The 17,893-nt window shown below is 35.5% G+C and overlaps 1 protein-coding gene and 1 pseudogene across 1 annotated transcript; both read left to right on the top strand.

Annotated features, from left to right (window-relative positions):
* The first annotated feature begins 2,704 nt into the window (after positions 1-2,704).
* On the top strand, positions 2,705-3,948 carry LOC132175365 (probable long-chain-alcohol O-fatty-acyltransferase 5). Its single transcript, XM_059587297.1, has one exon. It carries the CDS (start codon positions 2,869-2,871, stop codon positions 3,901-3,903), a length of 1,035 nt encoding a protein of 344 aa, XP_059443280.1. The 5' UTR covers positions 2,705-2,868; the 3' UTR covers positions 3,904-3,948.
* A 2,987-nt stretch (positions 3,949-6,935) lies between these two features.
* LOC132174573 (long-chain-alcohol O-fatty-acyltransferase-like) lies at positions 6,936-15,620 on the top strand (annotated as a pseudogene).
* The last annotated feature ends 2,273 nt before the right edge of the window (positions 15,621-17,893 follow it).

Genomic DNA, 17,893 nt, shown 5'->3' with positions numbered 1-17,893 from the left:
TTAGAATGGAATCTTTTGAAGCTTGTATGAGGTCAGACCTTGGGAAGCTTGTTGGAGGATTTATTCCTTTTTTTTTTCCCCTGAACTTTCTGGTTATGGCTAAGTGAACAAGGTGCAGAGAGAAGTGCTCTTGAAGTGGATTTGGTTGGGTTAGTTTTTGGATGCTGCTAAATTATTCTGTGGCTATCATTAGTATTTCTAACTTACTCTAGCTTTACTTGTTTCTTTGATTTTTGTTATTATTATTATTATTTTTCTGAGATTTACTATCTCTTAGTTTTTAACATGATCTAAGCCGGGGAAGAGGAAACTGTCCGACGAGGTTATACACCTGCTTGTCTGCTCTTCTTTTTCTTTGTTCCATTATTCTCTGTAACTTCTTTTTCTTTCTCTTTTATATTTGTCTAAATTATTTTGAAGCCAATGAACTTATTGGTGTTTCAGGCTGTTCAAACCACATCAATGTCTGGATTTATAGTTGATGAGATGGATGATGATATTTTGGAAGAAGAAGAAGATAATTCCATTGGAAATGAGGATTGTGTTTGTGCATTTTGTGATAATGGTGGTGATATTGTGTGGTTAAGTACTTTTTTAGTTGGTTATATCTGGTATTGAATGGAGCATCTTTAGCAAGAAAGTTACATAAAGGCCTTGAAATGGAGCAATTTTACAAGAGAGTATACTAAGATTAGGTTCTCAATCTGCATTTTTTTGATTGTGTTGCTTACAATTAATGTGTGGATATATTTTTTTTTTAATACGTAATCAAAATATTATTAGAAAGCGTAACCCCAAGGGGTTGGCTTTGTGGTAGTCAATAAGGTCTAAGGTTCAAATCTTCTTGGGTGCAAACAATTTCTTGCGGCCGGCTTGCTGGCAAAACTGGAGTATTACCCGATCCGTGTGGAGATGGCTTTTTGCACGGGTCCAAGGTTTACTTAATAGGGATGGATACACGAAGTGGCCCTGTCTTAGAGGAGTTCTTCGTTAGCAAAAATATTATTAGAAAGTGCAAAAGGTGCAACCCAAATACCACTTGTTTTTATACACGGTCCAAAGATACAACATATGGAATAAAGATGATAAAATATCCTCCAAGGATCCTTTCAAGTCCTCAAAGCTCCTATTTTTTATTTTATTTTATTATTTTTTTTTTTTTCCCCACTCCATAAACACTAAAAGAGGTAATTAGGCACCATTTTTCACACCACATCACTCATCGGCCTTCTAGAGGACCACCAACAAGCAAACAACTCGATAACCCGTCTAAGCATAACCCAAGACATCTCAAAACGACTAAAGAGAGCACTCCACATAGCGGAAGTCACATCGCAATGACAAAGAAGGTGGTTCAGGACTCTCTATTCCTTTTACACATGCAACATCTGTGCATCACATATATGTAGAGAGCACCCCAAACTGATTCTTATATATTAAATAATGAGAAGAGATCAATTTTAGACCCAAATTTTTAGCTTTTCGTGCTTTTCTACTGTTCCAGGAGGCAAGATATTTTTGAAAGGTGTCTCGCATGTATAATCTAATGGGCTTGCTTTTACTCCTCCCCCCAACCAACAACCAACCCCTTCTCTTTATTAGGCCTTACTCATGTTCACTTATTCTTTTTCCCTTTTTCCCCTCTAAAAAATAATATATATATATATATATATATATATATATATATATATATATGTTCACTTATTCTTTGAGTTAATGAGCTTGCTTTTCTTCTTTTTCTTTTGGTATGGCTTGTATTTTTCTGTTTTACCAGGAAAATAGATGCATTCATCATTTATGTAGTAAATATTTTACCACTGGGAACCTTGCAGCCTAAGGTGTATTCTAGTTTAATACCCTGTTCTCCTACCCTCACAATCAAAGCATTTTCCCTCCAGCTTTGAAATCCCCACTTCTCATTGTGCCAGAGCAAATCTATGCTTTGGAAAAATTGAAATGGTATTAAAGATGGTAGTTACCAAAACATAAGAGGAGCAGATTTTGGCAAAATAAACCCCGGGAGTGCCGACCAGAATCCTGGGTAGGGGGAGATTTAAAAAAAATAAGAAAACTTGTTCTTTGGGAGATTTAAAACTTGGCGAAATATACATAAAAAATGCGATGAAGAGACAGTTTGCTATAGAGGTTGTTATTTGGGTGCTATTGGAGTAGCGGCAGGAGAACATTTGGTGGCATCCGGCGGCGCTTGACAGAGGAGAGGGCGGTGACAGGCAATGGGGGTAGGCGGTGGGTCTCTAGGTTCTATAACCAATTCACGATTAAACAGGAAAAATGAATTTTGTGAGAAGTAAAAATTCAGTGTTTTCCTCTCTATCTCATTTTGTGCGATATGCTAATTTGTTCATTTTTTATTGGAAGGCACAAAGTAGCTAGTTTATGCCAAATCCTTATAGAAGTTATTCTCATTTCATAATTGTCATGACAAGAAGAAGAAAAAAAAAAAAAGACCAAAATTAATATCGCCCTCGTCATTTATTATACAAGGCATATCACATGATTATTTATTACCAAGAGCAGTAATCTGTAGCACACTGGCGTGCATGAACACTCATGCACACCAATATTATTTAATTATAAAATATAATTAAATAATTATTTAAATAGTAAAAATAAAAATAAAAAAATTCTAACACTGGCGCGCTGCATATTACTAACCTATTAACCAATTTTGCAAATCTTTCCCTCTTTTTTTGGTAAATTTTCCCTTAATTCATTTATGCTATAACTTCCCCTTTACGGCCGCCATCCCGGATTGGTGGGGGGGTTTCGTCAAGGTGGTCAATATCTGAGAGAGCAAGCGAGAGAGAGGGAGAGAAGCAGAGAGACAGAGAGACAAAGAGATAGGAAATGGGTGGTGAAATCGAGAAGTGCATCAAGGTATGGATCATAGTCATTACATCTCTGTGTTATTGTTACTACGTAGTTGCTCGAATCCGGAAGGGCATGATGCGGCTTCTCTCTCTTCTTCCCATCTTTTACCTCTTCATAACCCTACCCTTCAACCTCAACTCCGTCCATATCGGCGGTCTTACAATCTTCTTCCTTGTTTGGCTCGGCAACTTCAAGCTCATCCTCTTCGCCTTCGATCAAGGCCCATTAACACCACTCCCACCCAAACTCTTTCACTTCATCTCCGTAGCTTGCCTTCCCATCAAAATCAAGCAACACCCATCTCCCCAAAATGCTAAACCAGCACCAAAAGTGACCCCCAGATCTATTTTGTCGGTTATAAAACCCTTGTTTCTTGCTCTCATAATCCGATCATATGAATTCAGACCAATTATGCACCCATACCTTGTGTTTGCTCTCTACTGTTTCCATGTCTACCTTGGTGTGGAAATCGGGCTAGCCCTGGCTGCCGCTCCGGCTCGAGCCTGTGGGTTTGAGCTCGAGCCACAATTTAACGAGCCCTACCTGGCTACCTCGTTACAAGACTTTTGGGGCCGGAGGTGGAACCTCATGGTCACCAGTATTCTACGCCCTACCGTATACAACCCCATACGCCGTATCTCCACGGACATAGTTGGGCCCCGCTTGGCCCCTTTGCCGGCGGTGATCGCGTCCTTTTTGGTCTCCGGCCTACTGCACGAAGTGATCTTTTATTACTTAACTCGTGCTTATCCCACGTGGGAGGTCACGTGGTTCTTTATCCTACAAGGCGTGTGCGTGGTCATTGAGATCATGGTGAAGAAGGCCGTGGCTGACAGGTGGCAGTTGCATCGGGCGGTTTCGGCACCATTGACGGCAGGGTTCGTGGCGGTGACCGGCGGTTGGCTGTTCTTCCCACAAATATTTAGGAATGGTTTGCATGAGAAGACCATACAAGAGTATCCAATTATGATTGATTTTGTCAAAGCCAACTTACTCTTTTATAAGTTGTAACTCTTTATTTCACAAAGATCAATTATACACCATATATTTATTTTAGTTCAATTTTATTAAGATAACATAGCATGGTTTAAAAGTAATCAAAAGGCTATTAGACTCTGTTACGCTGGTATAATAAGATAATAGCGTAGTATATATTATTTTTCTTCCTCAAAATATGGTGCCCCCTTAGTTAATTTGTTTAGTCAATATGCTACATGTTTGCACCACTAATCACTACTTGTTAGTTTCCCCTTCCCTGATTTCCCATATTTGCTTAGAAAAAATAAAAAAATAAATAATAATAATAATAAAATTCACAACTTGTTAGAAAAAGAGAGTAGCAATCTTTTTTGCTTACCCAACCTCTATGCATAGCCTATAGATTCTCCATTTTCTTGAAGCATTAGTATTGTATAAAAATAAAATCAACTGTGTTGGGATGCAGGCCACTTGTTGTCAGGCCCATTCGTAGTCTAAGCCCTTTCGGCCCAACGGTTACATTGTTTATCGAGGAGCCTGCCTTGGGCTCTTAGGCCCGCCTCTAACGCGGGTTGGCGATATACCTTCAATTAAAAGGCAAAAATCACATAATCATGAATTACATCAAGTTGCTCCATATATATGATATATCCATTTTGTCCAATAAATCAATGATTGTATGAGAATATCAACCAATGATTGCACCCACTATGATGGCAAATCGGTTAGCTTTATCATTCTAAATTGAGCATAACTTCTATACCAAGCCAAAGCCACCTCTTTGTGCCCACCAATTAGGATTTGACACCCTTCAATTTTTGTTTAAAAAAATAAAAAATAAATAGTTTTTTAGTTTTTTTTTTTTTTTTTCTTTCTTTCTCATATTGGGTATAATTTGGTGTGGTATGGTAGTGTGTGAGATTTTTTTTTTTTTTTTTCGTATATCAAAGAGTTGTCAATAGTTGACAACTTACTAACATGTAGGGGTGGGCAGATTAACCGGTTACCGATTATCGGCCGTGTACCGGTTTTGACCGAACCGATATTAACTGTAACCGATATACCGATATCCTTATCGGTTAAATTTTTTATACTAGTATGCTCATCGGTTCGGTTCGGTCCGGTTAGAAATTTCATATCGGTTAACCGTTTAACCGATATAAACCGTTAAGTATGGATGCCAAAACGACGTAGTTTTGGGATTATATATATACCTATGTAACTTTATTTTAATTTGGGTTTAGGTAGGTTTGATTTTTTTTTTAGTGATGGCATTGGATGTGATTTCTTTGCCTTTGGTGAAAACATTTTTCATTAACTAGTTTTATTAGTCTAATTAGCATTTATTATGTTAATTAGTCCATTTACTTTGGAAAAATGTATTTTATAATATTTAAAAAAAAAAAAAAAATTTGTGAAGGATCAATATAAAAAAGGTTCAATTTTTAGCCCAAAAAACAAATATAGGGTCTTAAAACAACTTATTTTTAATAAGTTATTTTAGCCCAACAAAAAGTATTTGGGCTCTCAAAAGTAAAAAAAAAAAAAAACTTATTTTTGGCCTAACAAAATAAATCAATATAAAGCCCACGGCTAAACCGGTTAACCGGTTTAACCGAACCGTTTAACCGTGTACCGTTATAACCGATAATTTCGGTTAAAATTCTTATTGGTCCGGTATCAATTAATAAACCGTTTAACCGAAAATTATCGGCTAATAACCGATAAGAGCCAAAATCGAACTGTTTGACTGATACCTGGGCCTACTGATATGCTATTTTTTTTTTAGCACGACCCTCAAACTTGTCAGCAGGGTCTAAAGGTCTTACTTGAGTAGTTGAAAATTGTTAATTATGTGGAGAATGAAAATGACATATACATGGCAAAGGTTAAGCACTGGAAAAAACCAAAATGGCAGATTATATGAAAAGAGTAAAGCACCTGGAGAATGAAGATGATATATATATATATGAAAATGGTTAATTACATAGCTAGAGAAAGAAAATTAAATGACATATATAAGGCATTGAAAGAAATTTTTAATTTGCTTCGGGGTTGTCATTATTTTTAGGGAAAAGTCTCTATACACCCTTCCCCTCAAACTACCATCCAATTGATAATGTTCCCTTCAAACTTTCAATTAGAACAATGTCCCCCTCCCAAAGGCTAGTAAAAAGACAAAAATAACCTTAAATATTTTTCAATAGGACAAAAATACTCCAATAAATTTGAAAAGTAAAAATATAAAATAAATTTCTTTAATAAAAAAATGAAAGAAAAAAAAAATATACAAACCCTAGTTTTTAATTTATTATTACTATTTTAAAAAAATTAGTTAAAGTTATATATAGAAGGGTATTTTCATCGTGGAAGAGGGACATTGATAATTTTTGATATTTTGAGAGGAACATTGTCTCCATTGAAAGTTTGGGAAGGAGATTGTTGATTATGTAGTAATTTTGAGAGGGGGTATATGGACTTTCTCCTTACTCATTGTTTGTATTGCACATATACAGTAAGTGATTGTTGTGTAATGTATTTAATTTATTTTTAAGGTAAATACATAAGCTAAAAAGGCATGAAAGGATCTTTTCCACTACATATATATGGAGATGAGGGGAGGGGAAAAAGGTAAATGAAAATGCAACCATACTTAAATGTGGGGGTGGCCCAATAAGTCACATGGTGGGCAAATGCACATAAGTTAGCATTTCTATTGATTTTCCTACTTTCCCAAAAGGAAGAAAAAGGAATGGAGGAGAGAGTCATCGGAGTTGGTTGAGCTTGTGTGCACTCACATCTCACAATAATTTTCTTTTAATTTTTCCTAAATTTAGAGTATCAAACTACTTTTTGTTTTATTATCCAAATACATTTCACAATAGCTTTCCTTATCTTTCCTTATACTAATTAAATATTTTTTCTCAACAAAATATAAGTTCCCTACTTACCCTAATCTTTTTTCTGAAGAACATTAATCACAGTAGTTTTCTTTTGATTTTTCTTAAATTTAGGGATCCAAACAAATTTTTTGCTTTCCTATTCAAACAACCTTATCTTTCTCGATGCCAATTAAATATGTTTTCTGCCTCTTCATAATCCTCCCTTTGGATCATTCTCAATGCCATCCATATCGGCATTCTCACAATCTTCCTTCTGGTTTGGATTGGCAACTTCAAGCTCATCCTATTTGCCTTGGATCAAGGCCCTTTAACGCCACTCCCGCCCAAGCTTTCTCACTTCATCTCCATAACTTTCCTTCCCATCAAAACCGAAATGCTAAAAAATTAAGCTCAAAACGTGACCTGGCCGGAAATCTGTTTTGTTGGTTCTAAATGCCTTGCTTCTTGCTCTCATAATCCGTTCATATGAATACAAACCAATTATGCACCCATACCTTGTGTTTGCTCTCTATATATTGTATCCATCTTTACCTTGTTGTGGAGATCATGCTAGCCCTGGCTGCTGCACCTGCTCTAGCACGTGGGTTTGAGCTCGAGCAACAATTTAATGAGCCCGACCTTTCTACTTCTCTGCAAGACTTCTGGGGCCGGAGGTGGAACCTCATGGTACCCAGTATTCTACGCCCCCTACCGTATACACCCCCGTATGCCGTATTTCTACACCTATAGTTGGGCCCTGCTTGGCCCAACTGTCGGAGGTGATCGCGTCCTTCTTGGTCTCCGACCTGATGCACGAAGTGATTTTTTATTACTTCACTCGTGTTTTTATCACGTGGGAGGACACGTTGTTCTTTGTCCTACAAGGCGTGTGCGTGGCCCTCGAGATCGTGGTGAAGTGTAACAGTTATGTTCTTATAACAGCTGTTAATGAATCCTAACATGGAAAGGAATGAGAGAAAGAATATAAAGAGAGAATGAATTAACTATTGAATTAGGTATTTCGAGAATACTTAAACCTCCATGAGTATTTGAAGACTCTTCCTCCAAGTTCACAATGAACAATTGACTATCAAGATATCTGTTACATTCTCACTCAAGCTATTTATACAACCTTCCCCAACTAACCCTCAACTAACTCTCAAATAACTAAACTGTATTATAACCTTCTCAACTAACTAAACTATACTATAACAGTCCTATTACATGAAGAAGGCTATGGCCAACAAGTGGCCGTACTTGCACTGGGTGGTTTTAGGGCCATTGGCGGTCGTGTTCGTGTCGGTGACCAGGGTTTTGTTGTTCTTCCCACAATTACTTAGAAATGGTGTGTTTGAGAGGATCCTTCAGGAGTACCAAATTATGATTCATTTTGTCAAAGCCAACCTACTCTTTAATTATAAGTTGTAACTTGTTATTTTAAGTTGAACAAGTATATATATACCACACATTTATCTCATTTTAATTTTATTATATTGACATACAATTATATTTTTTTTCTCTTTTGCAACAAGGACGGATTCATAGGCTATTAAACTTTGTCACGCCAGTATAATGATATATTAGTGTGCATGGTATATAGCATTTCGATCTCTTTCTAAAACATATGGTGCCCTCTTAGTCAATTTGTGCATTTTACATATTTTAATATGGTAATGTGACAAAGTTTAATAGTTAGTTAGTGTATATATATATATATTAAAAAAAGAAAGAAAATATACAGCTTTCGTTCTCTTGGCCGCCCGCTATGTTCGGCTATGAAATAATCTTACTAGCTCAATCTAACATGCAATTTAAGGGGGGGATGGGGGCGTAAATAACCTTACTCAAGCTAAGCTCGAGGTCGGCTAATATGTGAGCACGAGCTCAAGCTCACACAAAGTTTCCCTTTGGCAAGCCCAGTTTCTCAACTCGTCTCGAGCTTGAGTTCAAGTGAAACTTAAACGAGCTAAGTTCGAGTAAGCACTACTTGCTTAAGTTCAATTTGTTTTGGGGCTTTGAGTTCAGAGTATTTTCTCTTCAAAATTTGTATTCTATTTGTTATAGTAAATTTACTTGTGAACGCATTTCACATTGAGGAAGCTAAGTGTTACGTGAATGCGTAACAGATCATGTAATACGCCTTTCAATTGGAAAAGAAGCCGGATCTGGATTCTTATTCTTACCTATTTTGATATTTTGTAGATTTTAAAGGAACTTAAACCTTAGATTTTAAGGAAACCTAGACCTTTTTCAAACACAAAGTTTGGGGATTAAATTTGCTTGTCTTTTATTTCTTAGCCTTGGCTTCAAATAGAAACGATTACAAGAATTAAACTAGGAGACAAACTCCTTAACCTACTAGGTTACATGATCCTTTATCTAAGGGATAAGTCCTATTATAACTTACGTGGGAGGAGTTAGAGATATAGGAACATACCTATTTCCCTAATCCTTTACATTGCAATATTAGAATAGACCTCATCCTTTAATTACCTACGTTGCATTGGTTAGTAGTATAACAGAACATAGAATTTCTATCTAACTACAACTCTACAAATCCTACTAGAATTGACAGATAAATAAATAACTAACAACTAGGGCATGCTTTATCTCTTGACTACTCAATTTCGTAACAGGAAGTCACATAAATCTTGGTATTATTGTGTATAATTGTCTTATCTTATTAATTTACTACAGTTGTCACCTTTTTGCATAATAGTATGAATTTAAGAACTCACTGCTTGCCTACATCGTGGTTACATCAATATGATTATTAACCATTAAGGGTGGTAGTTCAATGGTCTGAAGAGAATCTCTATAAAGTTGGGCATGCACTAAGGCCTAGGTTCGACTCCCAAAATGAAAATTCCTTAGCCTATTAGTGTTTGCCACCTTGAGTCCCATTGATACCTTGGTGGGGCGGGTGTTAAGTTATGGTTCAGTCGATCTTGAGGGAGCGCCTGCGGTTCCTACTATCTAGGCCCCTCTTGAGAGGCGTCCCTCGAGTTGGTACTACTTTGATCACACTTAAATAGAATAGTTACAATTGGTATCTTCTTTTAACCTTTCTGCTCAAGGAAAAAAAAAAAAAAATTGTTGGAATAAAGAATAAAGTAATAATAATAAAAAAATATAAATGAAGTAGAAAAAGGTTAAAAGAATTTGATGTGTGATTTTAGTAAGTGGCTAAAAAAAAATTAATTAATTAATTAATTTTCTAGTCACATTTTAAGTAAAAAATAGTTAGTTCGTGGGGATGCTATAAATATAACAGTAGTACTTGTTCAACGGTTTGATGACCTGCCGGTACGGTGGAAACGTGCTGCGTGCATAATATATCCACCAGTCAATTCATCAGCACTTTTTGATTTCACACTACAATTAATCCGATGCAATCGTACAGATATTTCGGAATGTGTTGCTTTCTTTAAAAAAACCTTATATATATATATATATATATATACTTTTCCTTGGCAACCGTTTGTATTAAGAAGCCTCAGATTTGCACCCTTCTAGAAATTTTTGGATTTGGTTTTTCCAAAATTAGATATGCTTATTTCAGGAAGCCCCAACCTTACACGCGCCACTCCACCATGCTCCTGGAGTCTTTGCTACCAACCATCATTAGCCCCATCTCCATCCAGCTACCACGCACTGGAGCGTGTCTCACACGCGCCTGTGAGTAAATCTTACTTGCAAGCGTGTGTCCTACACGCGCTAACACGTGTGCAGCGTTACACTACGTGTGACACCTCACTTCCACCACTCCGCCATCCTCCACTGTTATTGCCGGTCTCATGAAGCCGCCTTCCATCTCCCGACATACTTTGCCAGCGCATGGCCTTCACGCGCTAATGAGTGGCTTACACACATCGACATCGACCTTCAATTGTGTCCCTATTGCCTTCCCCAATGCCTTCAATTGATGCTGCTGTTTTTTTTTGTAATTATTTTCGTTTTGATGTTGTTCTCTTCTAGTTTCAAGGCTTTAGATGCCCTCTCCACCATCTATGGTACTGCTCTCTCGATTTGATTGCAGATCGTTATGCGGTATACTCTAGACTTTGTGCTAGTTGCCTTTTTTTTGAACTTTGATTCAACTTTCATCAGGGTTCTCTCTGTTGATGTGGTTCAATCTCCTTCGGGTGTGTACGTTGCTGCAATTGTTTCTTTCTTGTGTGTGCCATCTCTGGTGCACATTGTCAAACCACCTTAATTGGTGGCCAAATTTTTTTGTCTTCATGCAAAGAAAATATAGAGTCATGTCATTTATTTGATGCATTCTTTTTTATTTTTTATTTTTTATTTTTTATTTTTTATTTTTTTACTTAAATTGATGTGATCGTTTTGGGGGTTATTGTAATTGGATTGACCAACCCTTTGTTGTTTGTTATAATTTTCTCGTTGATTTACCTATTTTAAAAAAAATAAAAAAATAAAAAAATAAAAAAGGTTGACTCCACGTTATATATGCAGGCACTTGTAGTAAATATGCTTCAACTTCTCTATTTAGTGCCCCATTCCCACCAGTTACTAGGAATGGTGTGGATGAGAAGATCATGCGGGAGTACCCAATTATGATTGATTTTGTCAAAGCCTACTCTCTTGTAAGTTATATCTTTTTAGTTAGAAAGTCCAATTCGTTCAGAGAGACGCTCTCCAAAGTAATGATAGACGTTACACTTGTGTGTTATTTATATCCACGCTACAGGTTGATCTCATGGGAGATAGCTAGCTTGATGAGCGACAAATTTTTTTGAATGCTATAAATTCAGCAGTACTACTATACCCCTTTTGATCTCATGGGAGATATATAGCTAGCTTTATGGAGGAATTTGATGTATTTTGTATTTTGTTAGGTAAATTTTTGTATGCACTTCAGAAGGAAGAAGTCACAACTTGTATACACTTTAGTAGAACTATATGTAATCTTCAAACGGTCATAAATTAACTATAAATTAGTCTAATAAAGTGACATGTATTCATGAAACATGTGAGAAGCACATATTTTCTTATTAATATTTTTTTTAAAATATATATATATATATATATATGCAAAAAGCACATGCTACTAAAATAAAATGTGTTTTTGTTGAGAGATAAAGCGGTTATAGAGTTTTTATTAAGAGTACATTAATATACATAGTTGAACACAACTCTAACCAATATATATATATATATATGCAAAAAGCACATGCTACTAAAATAAAATGTGTTTTTGTTGAGAGATAAAGCGGTTATGAAGTTTTTACCAAGAGTACATTAATATACATAGTTGAACACAACTCTAACCTAAAAGCCTAAGTTAATGGGCTAAGGTCCACTTAGGTATATTAAGCACTATTTTCTTTTATATTTTCTCAATGTGAGAAACAACACTTACAAGTGCACTCACAACAATATCATTTTTAAGAGTATCTCACGTCAAGAGTTGTGAATGGAGACACAACTCTAAACCCGACGCGTTTAGACACCCATCCCATGAAAGTAATCATGGCTTTGATACCATTTGTTGGGAGATAAAGCAATTATGGAGTTTTTATCAAGAGTAGATTAATATACATAATTGAACACAACTCTAGCTCAAAAGCCTAAGCTAATGGGCTATATAAAGTCCACTTAGGTATATTAATCACTCTTTTCTTTATATTTTCTCAACGTGGGACACAACACTTATAACAGTTTTTCATATGTTAAGGCACACATGACAATTTATTAGACTGCTAGAAGGAGAATAAGGTTCGAACCCAAGACATTTGATTTTGATACAATATTAAATCACCATTTTTCCTAAAAGATTATCAGAATTAAAAGTCTTGAGATCGAATCTTAATTATGTCAATTCAACCACATTTAAATTAAATATTACATGTATTGAGTTTCACCTTTGCGACATAAACCTTGCATCACTCATTGATTTCTTGGCCTCGTTTGATGTCCCACACAGCCTAAACCCCACCTTTCCAGTGCCAATTCTTGAATAAAAACCTCCCCATTTCATCAAAACATTTACAGCAATTGCAGAAGTCAATTGGCCTGAGAGCTACGTACCTCTCGGGTATTCGAAGAATGGGACCATTCTGCAACACGCAATAAAGAAGCTGTCACTGCTCCCGATTACTCACAAGTGTAACTGTGCAAGTTTTTTTTGGAATTTTTTCCTAAAAGAAGCCGTAAGGTCGCTGTGGTACTTATTACTCTGTGACTCTGTGTGAAATGCAGGGACTTTGCTTACCTTGCAGTACCGCAGATAACAATGCAAGTAAAAAGAAAAAAAACATCATCAAATCTCACGTTTAACTCCCGTCAATTCCTTTTATTTTTTTCTACCCAAACCCCAAGCCGTCTTCTCTCTTTTCTCACTATGCCCAAAATCAATTATTACACCGCTTATCCTCTGCACCCCTACAGCATTCTTTTGAAGTTTATCTCCAGTAAGAAGACTATAGAAGTGTTTTGAAGCTCCTTGAGGATGAAACATCATTTACAATACAAGTTTTCTTCCTCGGGGGAGTAGAAACCCCAATTCTCTTATGCAACAAAGCCTCACAAGCTCTTTCTAGAAGAGTTGAATCCGAAAATCATGACATCTACTAAATTAAAAACCTTAACTGCAGCACTAATTTCCACCCTAGAGAAGATCACCCACAACACATCCAGAGCCACAAGCAAAACGATTTTTTGCACAAAGAAGAAGAAGGGGAATGGGACGGTGGAAGAATGGGAATGAGGCAAAAAAGTTCGAAGCAATTTTGCTGCAAAATAGATTTTGAATTTCATCTTCATTCACCCCTTTCTTCTTACATCATCAACTTACAACTACCTCCAGATTTCAACCACTGCAGAGGATAACTGCAGCCTCACATTTGTCGGTAACCCTCTGAGCCCCGGTGGATAAAAGGAAAAAAAAAATTAACGGGAGTTGATGGTGTTTTTTTCAATTTGTTTTTACCTTTCACTTTAGAGAAATAATAAAAATTATTCTCTCAACCATCTTTTAATCATCTCCATATTGTGAATCGGTAAATCTACTATTGAATTTTTGTGAAATCCTTATGAGTCTACAAATTCAATAATAAATCTATTAAATTTGCCAAAAAAAAAGATAATTGAAACATAATTAAAAGAATAATATATAACATGTCTTTACACTTTAATGGTTAAAAAACCCTTAAAAAATAAATACCGCATAGTTTTGTCTACCGCAGGTGTAAATGTGTAATATATAAATAGGCTGTACGTTTGGTGAAGGAGGTCGATATGTCGGCACTTATTGGAGAAGTTAAAGCATATTTATTACACCTGCATGATCACACGGAGTAAAAAGTACCACAGTGACCTTCGATCTGCGGTAGTTTGATCCAGCGCAGGTGTAAATGTGTAATTTACAAATATAAATATGCTTTAACTTCTCCATTAGTGCCGATGACATCCCAAATAGGCTGTACGTTTGTCTAAGACGGTCCGTGGTCGATATGTCGGCACTTATTGGAGAAGTTAAAACATATTTATTACACCCGCATGATCACACGGAGTAAAAAGTACCACAGCGACCTTAGAGTGGATTGTCAAATTTTACTTACCAAAATAATTAAATTATATATATATTTTTTTTATTTTAACAATTTATTTTTTAGAGTACTCTGATAACATTATTATTTTAATAATTTATTTTTACTATTCTATTTAAATATTATTTTTTTAACTATTAAAAAAAAAAGAGAAAAACAAAAAGAAAGAAAAAAAATGAGTTGTATAATTAATAAGTACTTATTAGAGTGCTTTTTGCAGCCTCACCAAAACTAGTTTTTGGTCATTTTGGTGAGGCAGATTAATTAAAATGGCCTAAATGTTAACTTTTCAGTCTCACTACTTTAATAAAAAAATAAAAAGTAGTGAGGTGAACAGTACTCACCAAATTTAAAAATTACTATTCACTCACCTATTGATTAAATAAATATAATTTCTCTCTTTCCCTTTTTGCTTTTAGTTTCTCTCTCCTTTTTTTTTTTTTTTTCTCCATCCCAAAAAGTGTGATTAAACAAATAATATTAGGTTTTTCTTCCGCCAAAAAGTGTGAGGGGGAGCTCCCCATATGTTAATACTTGTTAAACATATGGTATTATGCATAATGAGTTTGCTAATCTACAAAATGGGGTGAGAATAGAGAAAGATGATGAACAAATACATAGATAGAAATAAGACAAATATTCTTAAAATAGACCATTAAGAAAATACTAACACTTGAAAATATAAAAGTTAGAGAAGGAATAAACAAATCTTTGAAAAATAATATTTAAATGGAATAGTGAAAGTGGATTGTTAAAGTAGTGAGGCTAGTGTGGGTGCTCTAAAAAGATAAGTTGTTAAGATAACTAAAAGTGTACTTTTAATTATTTTAGTAAGTAAAGTTTGGTGAAACAGCTAAAAGTACTCTTATATTTGGTGAGTATTGTTCACTTCACTTTTTTGAGTTTACAACTCCTTATGCCGTATCTCCACGGACATAGTTGGGCCCCGCTTGACCCTTTGCCGGTGGTGATCGTGTCCTTTTTGGTCTCCAGCCTAATGCACGAAGTGATCTTTTATTACTTAACTCATGCTTACCCCACGTGGGAGGTCACATGGTTCTTTATCCTACAAGGCGTGTGCATGGCCATTGAGATCGTGGTGAAGAAGGCTATGGCTGATAAGTGGCAGTTGCACCGAGCGGTTTCAGGACCATTGACGACGGGGTTCATGGCGGTGACCAGCGGTTGGCTGTTCTTCCCACAAATATTTAGGAATGGTTTTCATGAGAAGGTCACACAAGAGTACCCAATTATGATTGATTTTGTCAATGCCAGCTTGTTCTTTTATAAGTTGTAACTTGTTATTTCACAAAGAGCAATTATACACCATATATTTATTTCAGTTCAATGTTATTACCCTGATATAGCAGGGTTTAAAAGTAATCAAAAAGACTATTAGACTCTGTTACGCCGGTATAATAAAATAATAGTGTTTCTTCCTCAAAATATAATGGCCCCTTAGTCAATTTGTTTAGTCAATATGCAACTACATGTTTGCACGACTAATCACAACTTGTTAGAAAAAGAAAGTAGCAATCATTTTTGCTTCCCTAACCTCTATGCATAACCTATAGATTCTCCATTTTCTTGAAGCATTAGCATTATACTAATTATGTTGGGATGCGGTCCTCAAGAGGTAGCTCAATCGGTTGAAAATTACGCCTCATAAAACGGGAGTTACTAGTTCGAATCTCCATTCTCATATTGAAAAAAATAAAAAATAAAAAACTGTTTGGATGCGAGCCACTTGTTCTCAAGCCCATTCGCAGTCTAAGCCCTTTTGGCCCAACGGTTACATTGTTTATCGAGGAGCGAGCTTTGGGCTCCTAGGCCCGCCTCTAACGCGGGTTGGCGGTACCTTCAATTGAAAGGTAAAAATCACAAAATCATGAATTACATCAAGTTGCTCCGTATATATCCATTTTGTCCAATAAATCAATGATTTTATGAGAATATCAACCAACGATTCCACCCACTATGATGGCAAATTGGTAAGTAGTTTTATCATTCTAAATTACAAACATTTGATATGAAGTGTTGATCCCCCTTTGTCCTTTGAAGTGTTAATCCCGAATGAATATGTAAGCATAGCGATCAGGGGGGATTAATTAACACTCAAAGGAAATGAGAAAACATGCTTAGTGTTGGGATTTTTAGTATGGTTGGGAAATTTTATTTTTTTTCTTTTTTCTTTTTCAAATATCAAAGAGTTGCCAATAGTTGACAACTTACTGATATGCTGTGTTTTTTTTTCTTATTCCAACATGCAGAGGAAAAAAGCCGTCATTTTTTTTTTTTTTTTTGGCAAGACCCTCAAACTTGTCAACGAGGTCTAAAGGTCTTACTTGAGTAGTTGAAAATTGTTGATTATGTGGAGAATGAAAATGACATATATATGGCAAAGGTTAAGTAAGTACTTGAAGAAACGAAAATGGCAGATATATGAAAAGAGTAAGCGCATAATGGTAGTTTGTGGAAAATATTGTCTCAATTGAAAGTTTGGGGAGAAAATTGTTGATTACGTAATAGTTTGAGAGAGGATATGTAGACTTTCTCCTTATTTTTAATATTGCTCATTGTTTGTATTGCACATAGCTAGTAAGTGATTGTTGTGTAATGTAAGAGTTTTTTAATTTATTTTAAAGGTAAATACATAAACTAAAAAGGCATGGAAAGATCTTTTCCACTACATATGGAGATGAGGGGCCGGAGGGGCCGGAGGAGGAAAAGATAAATGAAAATGCAACCATACTTAAATATGGCGGTGGCCGAATAAGCCACATGGTAAGCAAATGCACAAAAGTTAGCATTTCTATTGATTTTCCTTTTTTACCAAAAGGAAGAAAAGGGAATGGAGGAGAGAGTCATAATGTAATGGAGTTGGTTGAGCTTGTGAGCACTCACAAATCACAACAATTTTCTTTTGATTTTTCCTAAATTAAGGGTATCAAACTACTTTTTGTTCTATTATTCAAATATATTTCACAATAACTTCACTTATCTTTCCTTATACTAATTAAATATTTTTTCTTAACAAAATATAAAATTTCCTACTTACTCTAATCATTTTCTTAAAAGCATTCATAGTAGTTTTCTTTTGATTTTTCTTAAATTTAGGAATTCAAACAATTTTTTTGCTTTCTTATACAAACAACCTTATCTTTCTCTGTACAAATTAAATATTTTTTCTTTGCAAAATATAAGTTCCTACTTCCCTCACATTTTTTTATAAAATCTCAATATAATCTCCGAGAAAAGGCAAAAAGAGAAGAGATGAGAGAGAGAGAAAAAAAAAAAAAATTGTACTAAAATAATGGATAAGAAAGTCCTTTGGCTTTTCTATTCATTGGTAGACAAAGGTAAAGTAAATGTTGTGTACGGTCTTAGAAGTGTTTAGGTCGCAGTAATAACTACATGCACGTGGTATGCAGTAAATATGCTTTAACTTTTTCCTTTAGTGCTGCCATCGATGATGGGCTGTAGGCGCCAGAGTCGGAGGGAGGGGGACCGGCTGGAGCCATGGTCCCCCATTCCTCAAAAAAGATATTTTAAAAAGTAAAAAAAAAAATA

Source organism: Corylus avellana, chromosome ca3, assembly GCF_901000735.1.
Source record: "Corylus avellana chromosome ca3, CavTom2PMs-1.0".
Taxonomy (NCBI): domain Eukaryota; kingdom Viridiplantae; phylum Streptophyta; class Magnoliopsida; order Fagales; family Betulaceae; genus Corylus; species Corylus avellana.
This window is presented reverse-complemented; position numbering and strand designations above follow the sequence as displayed.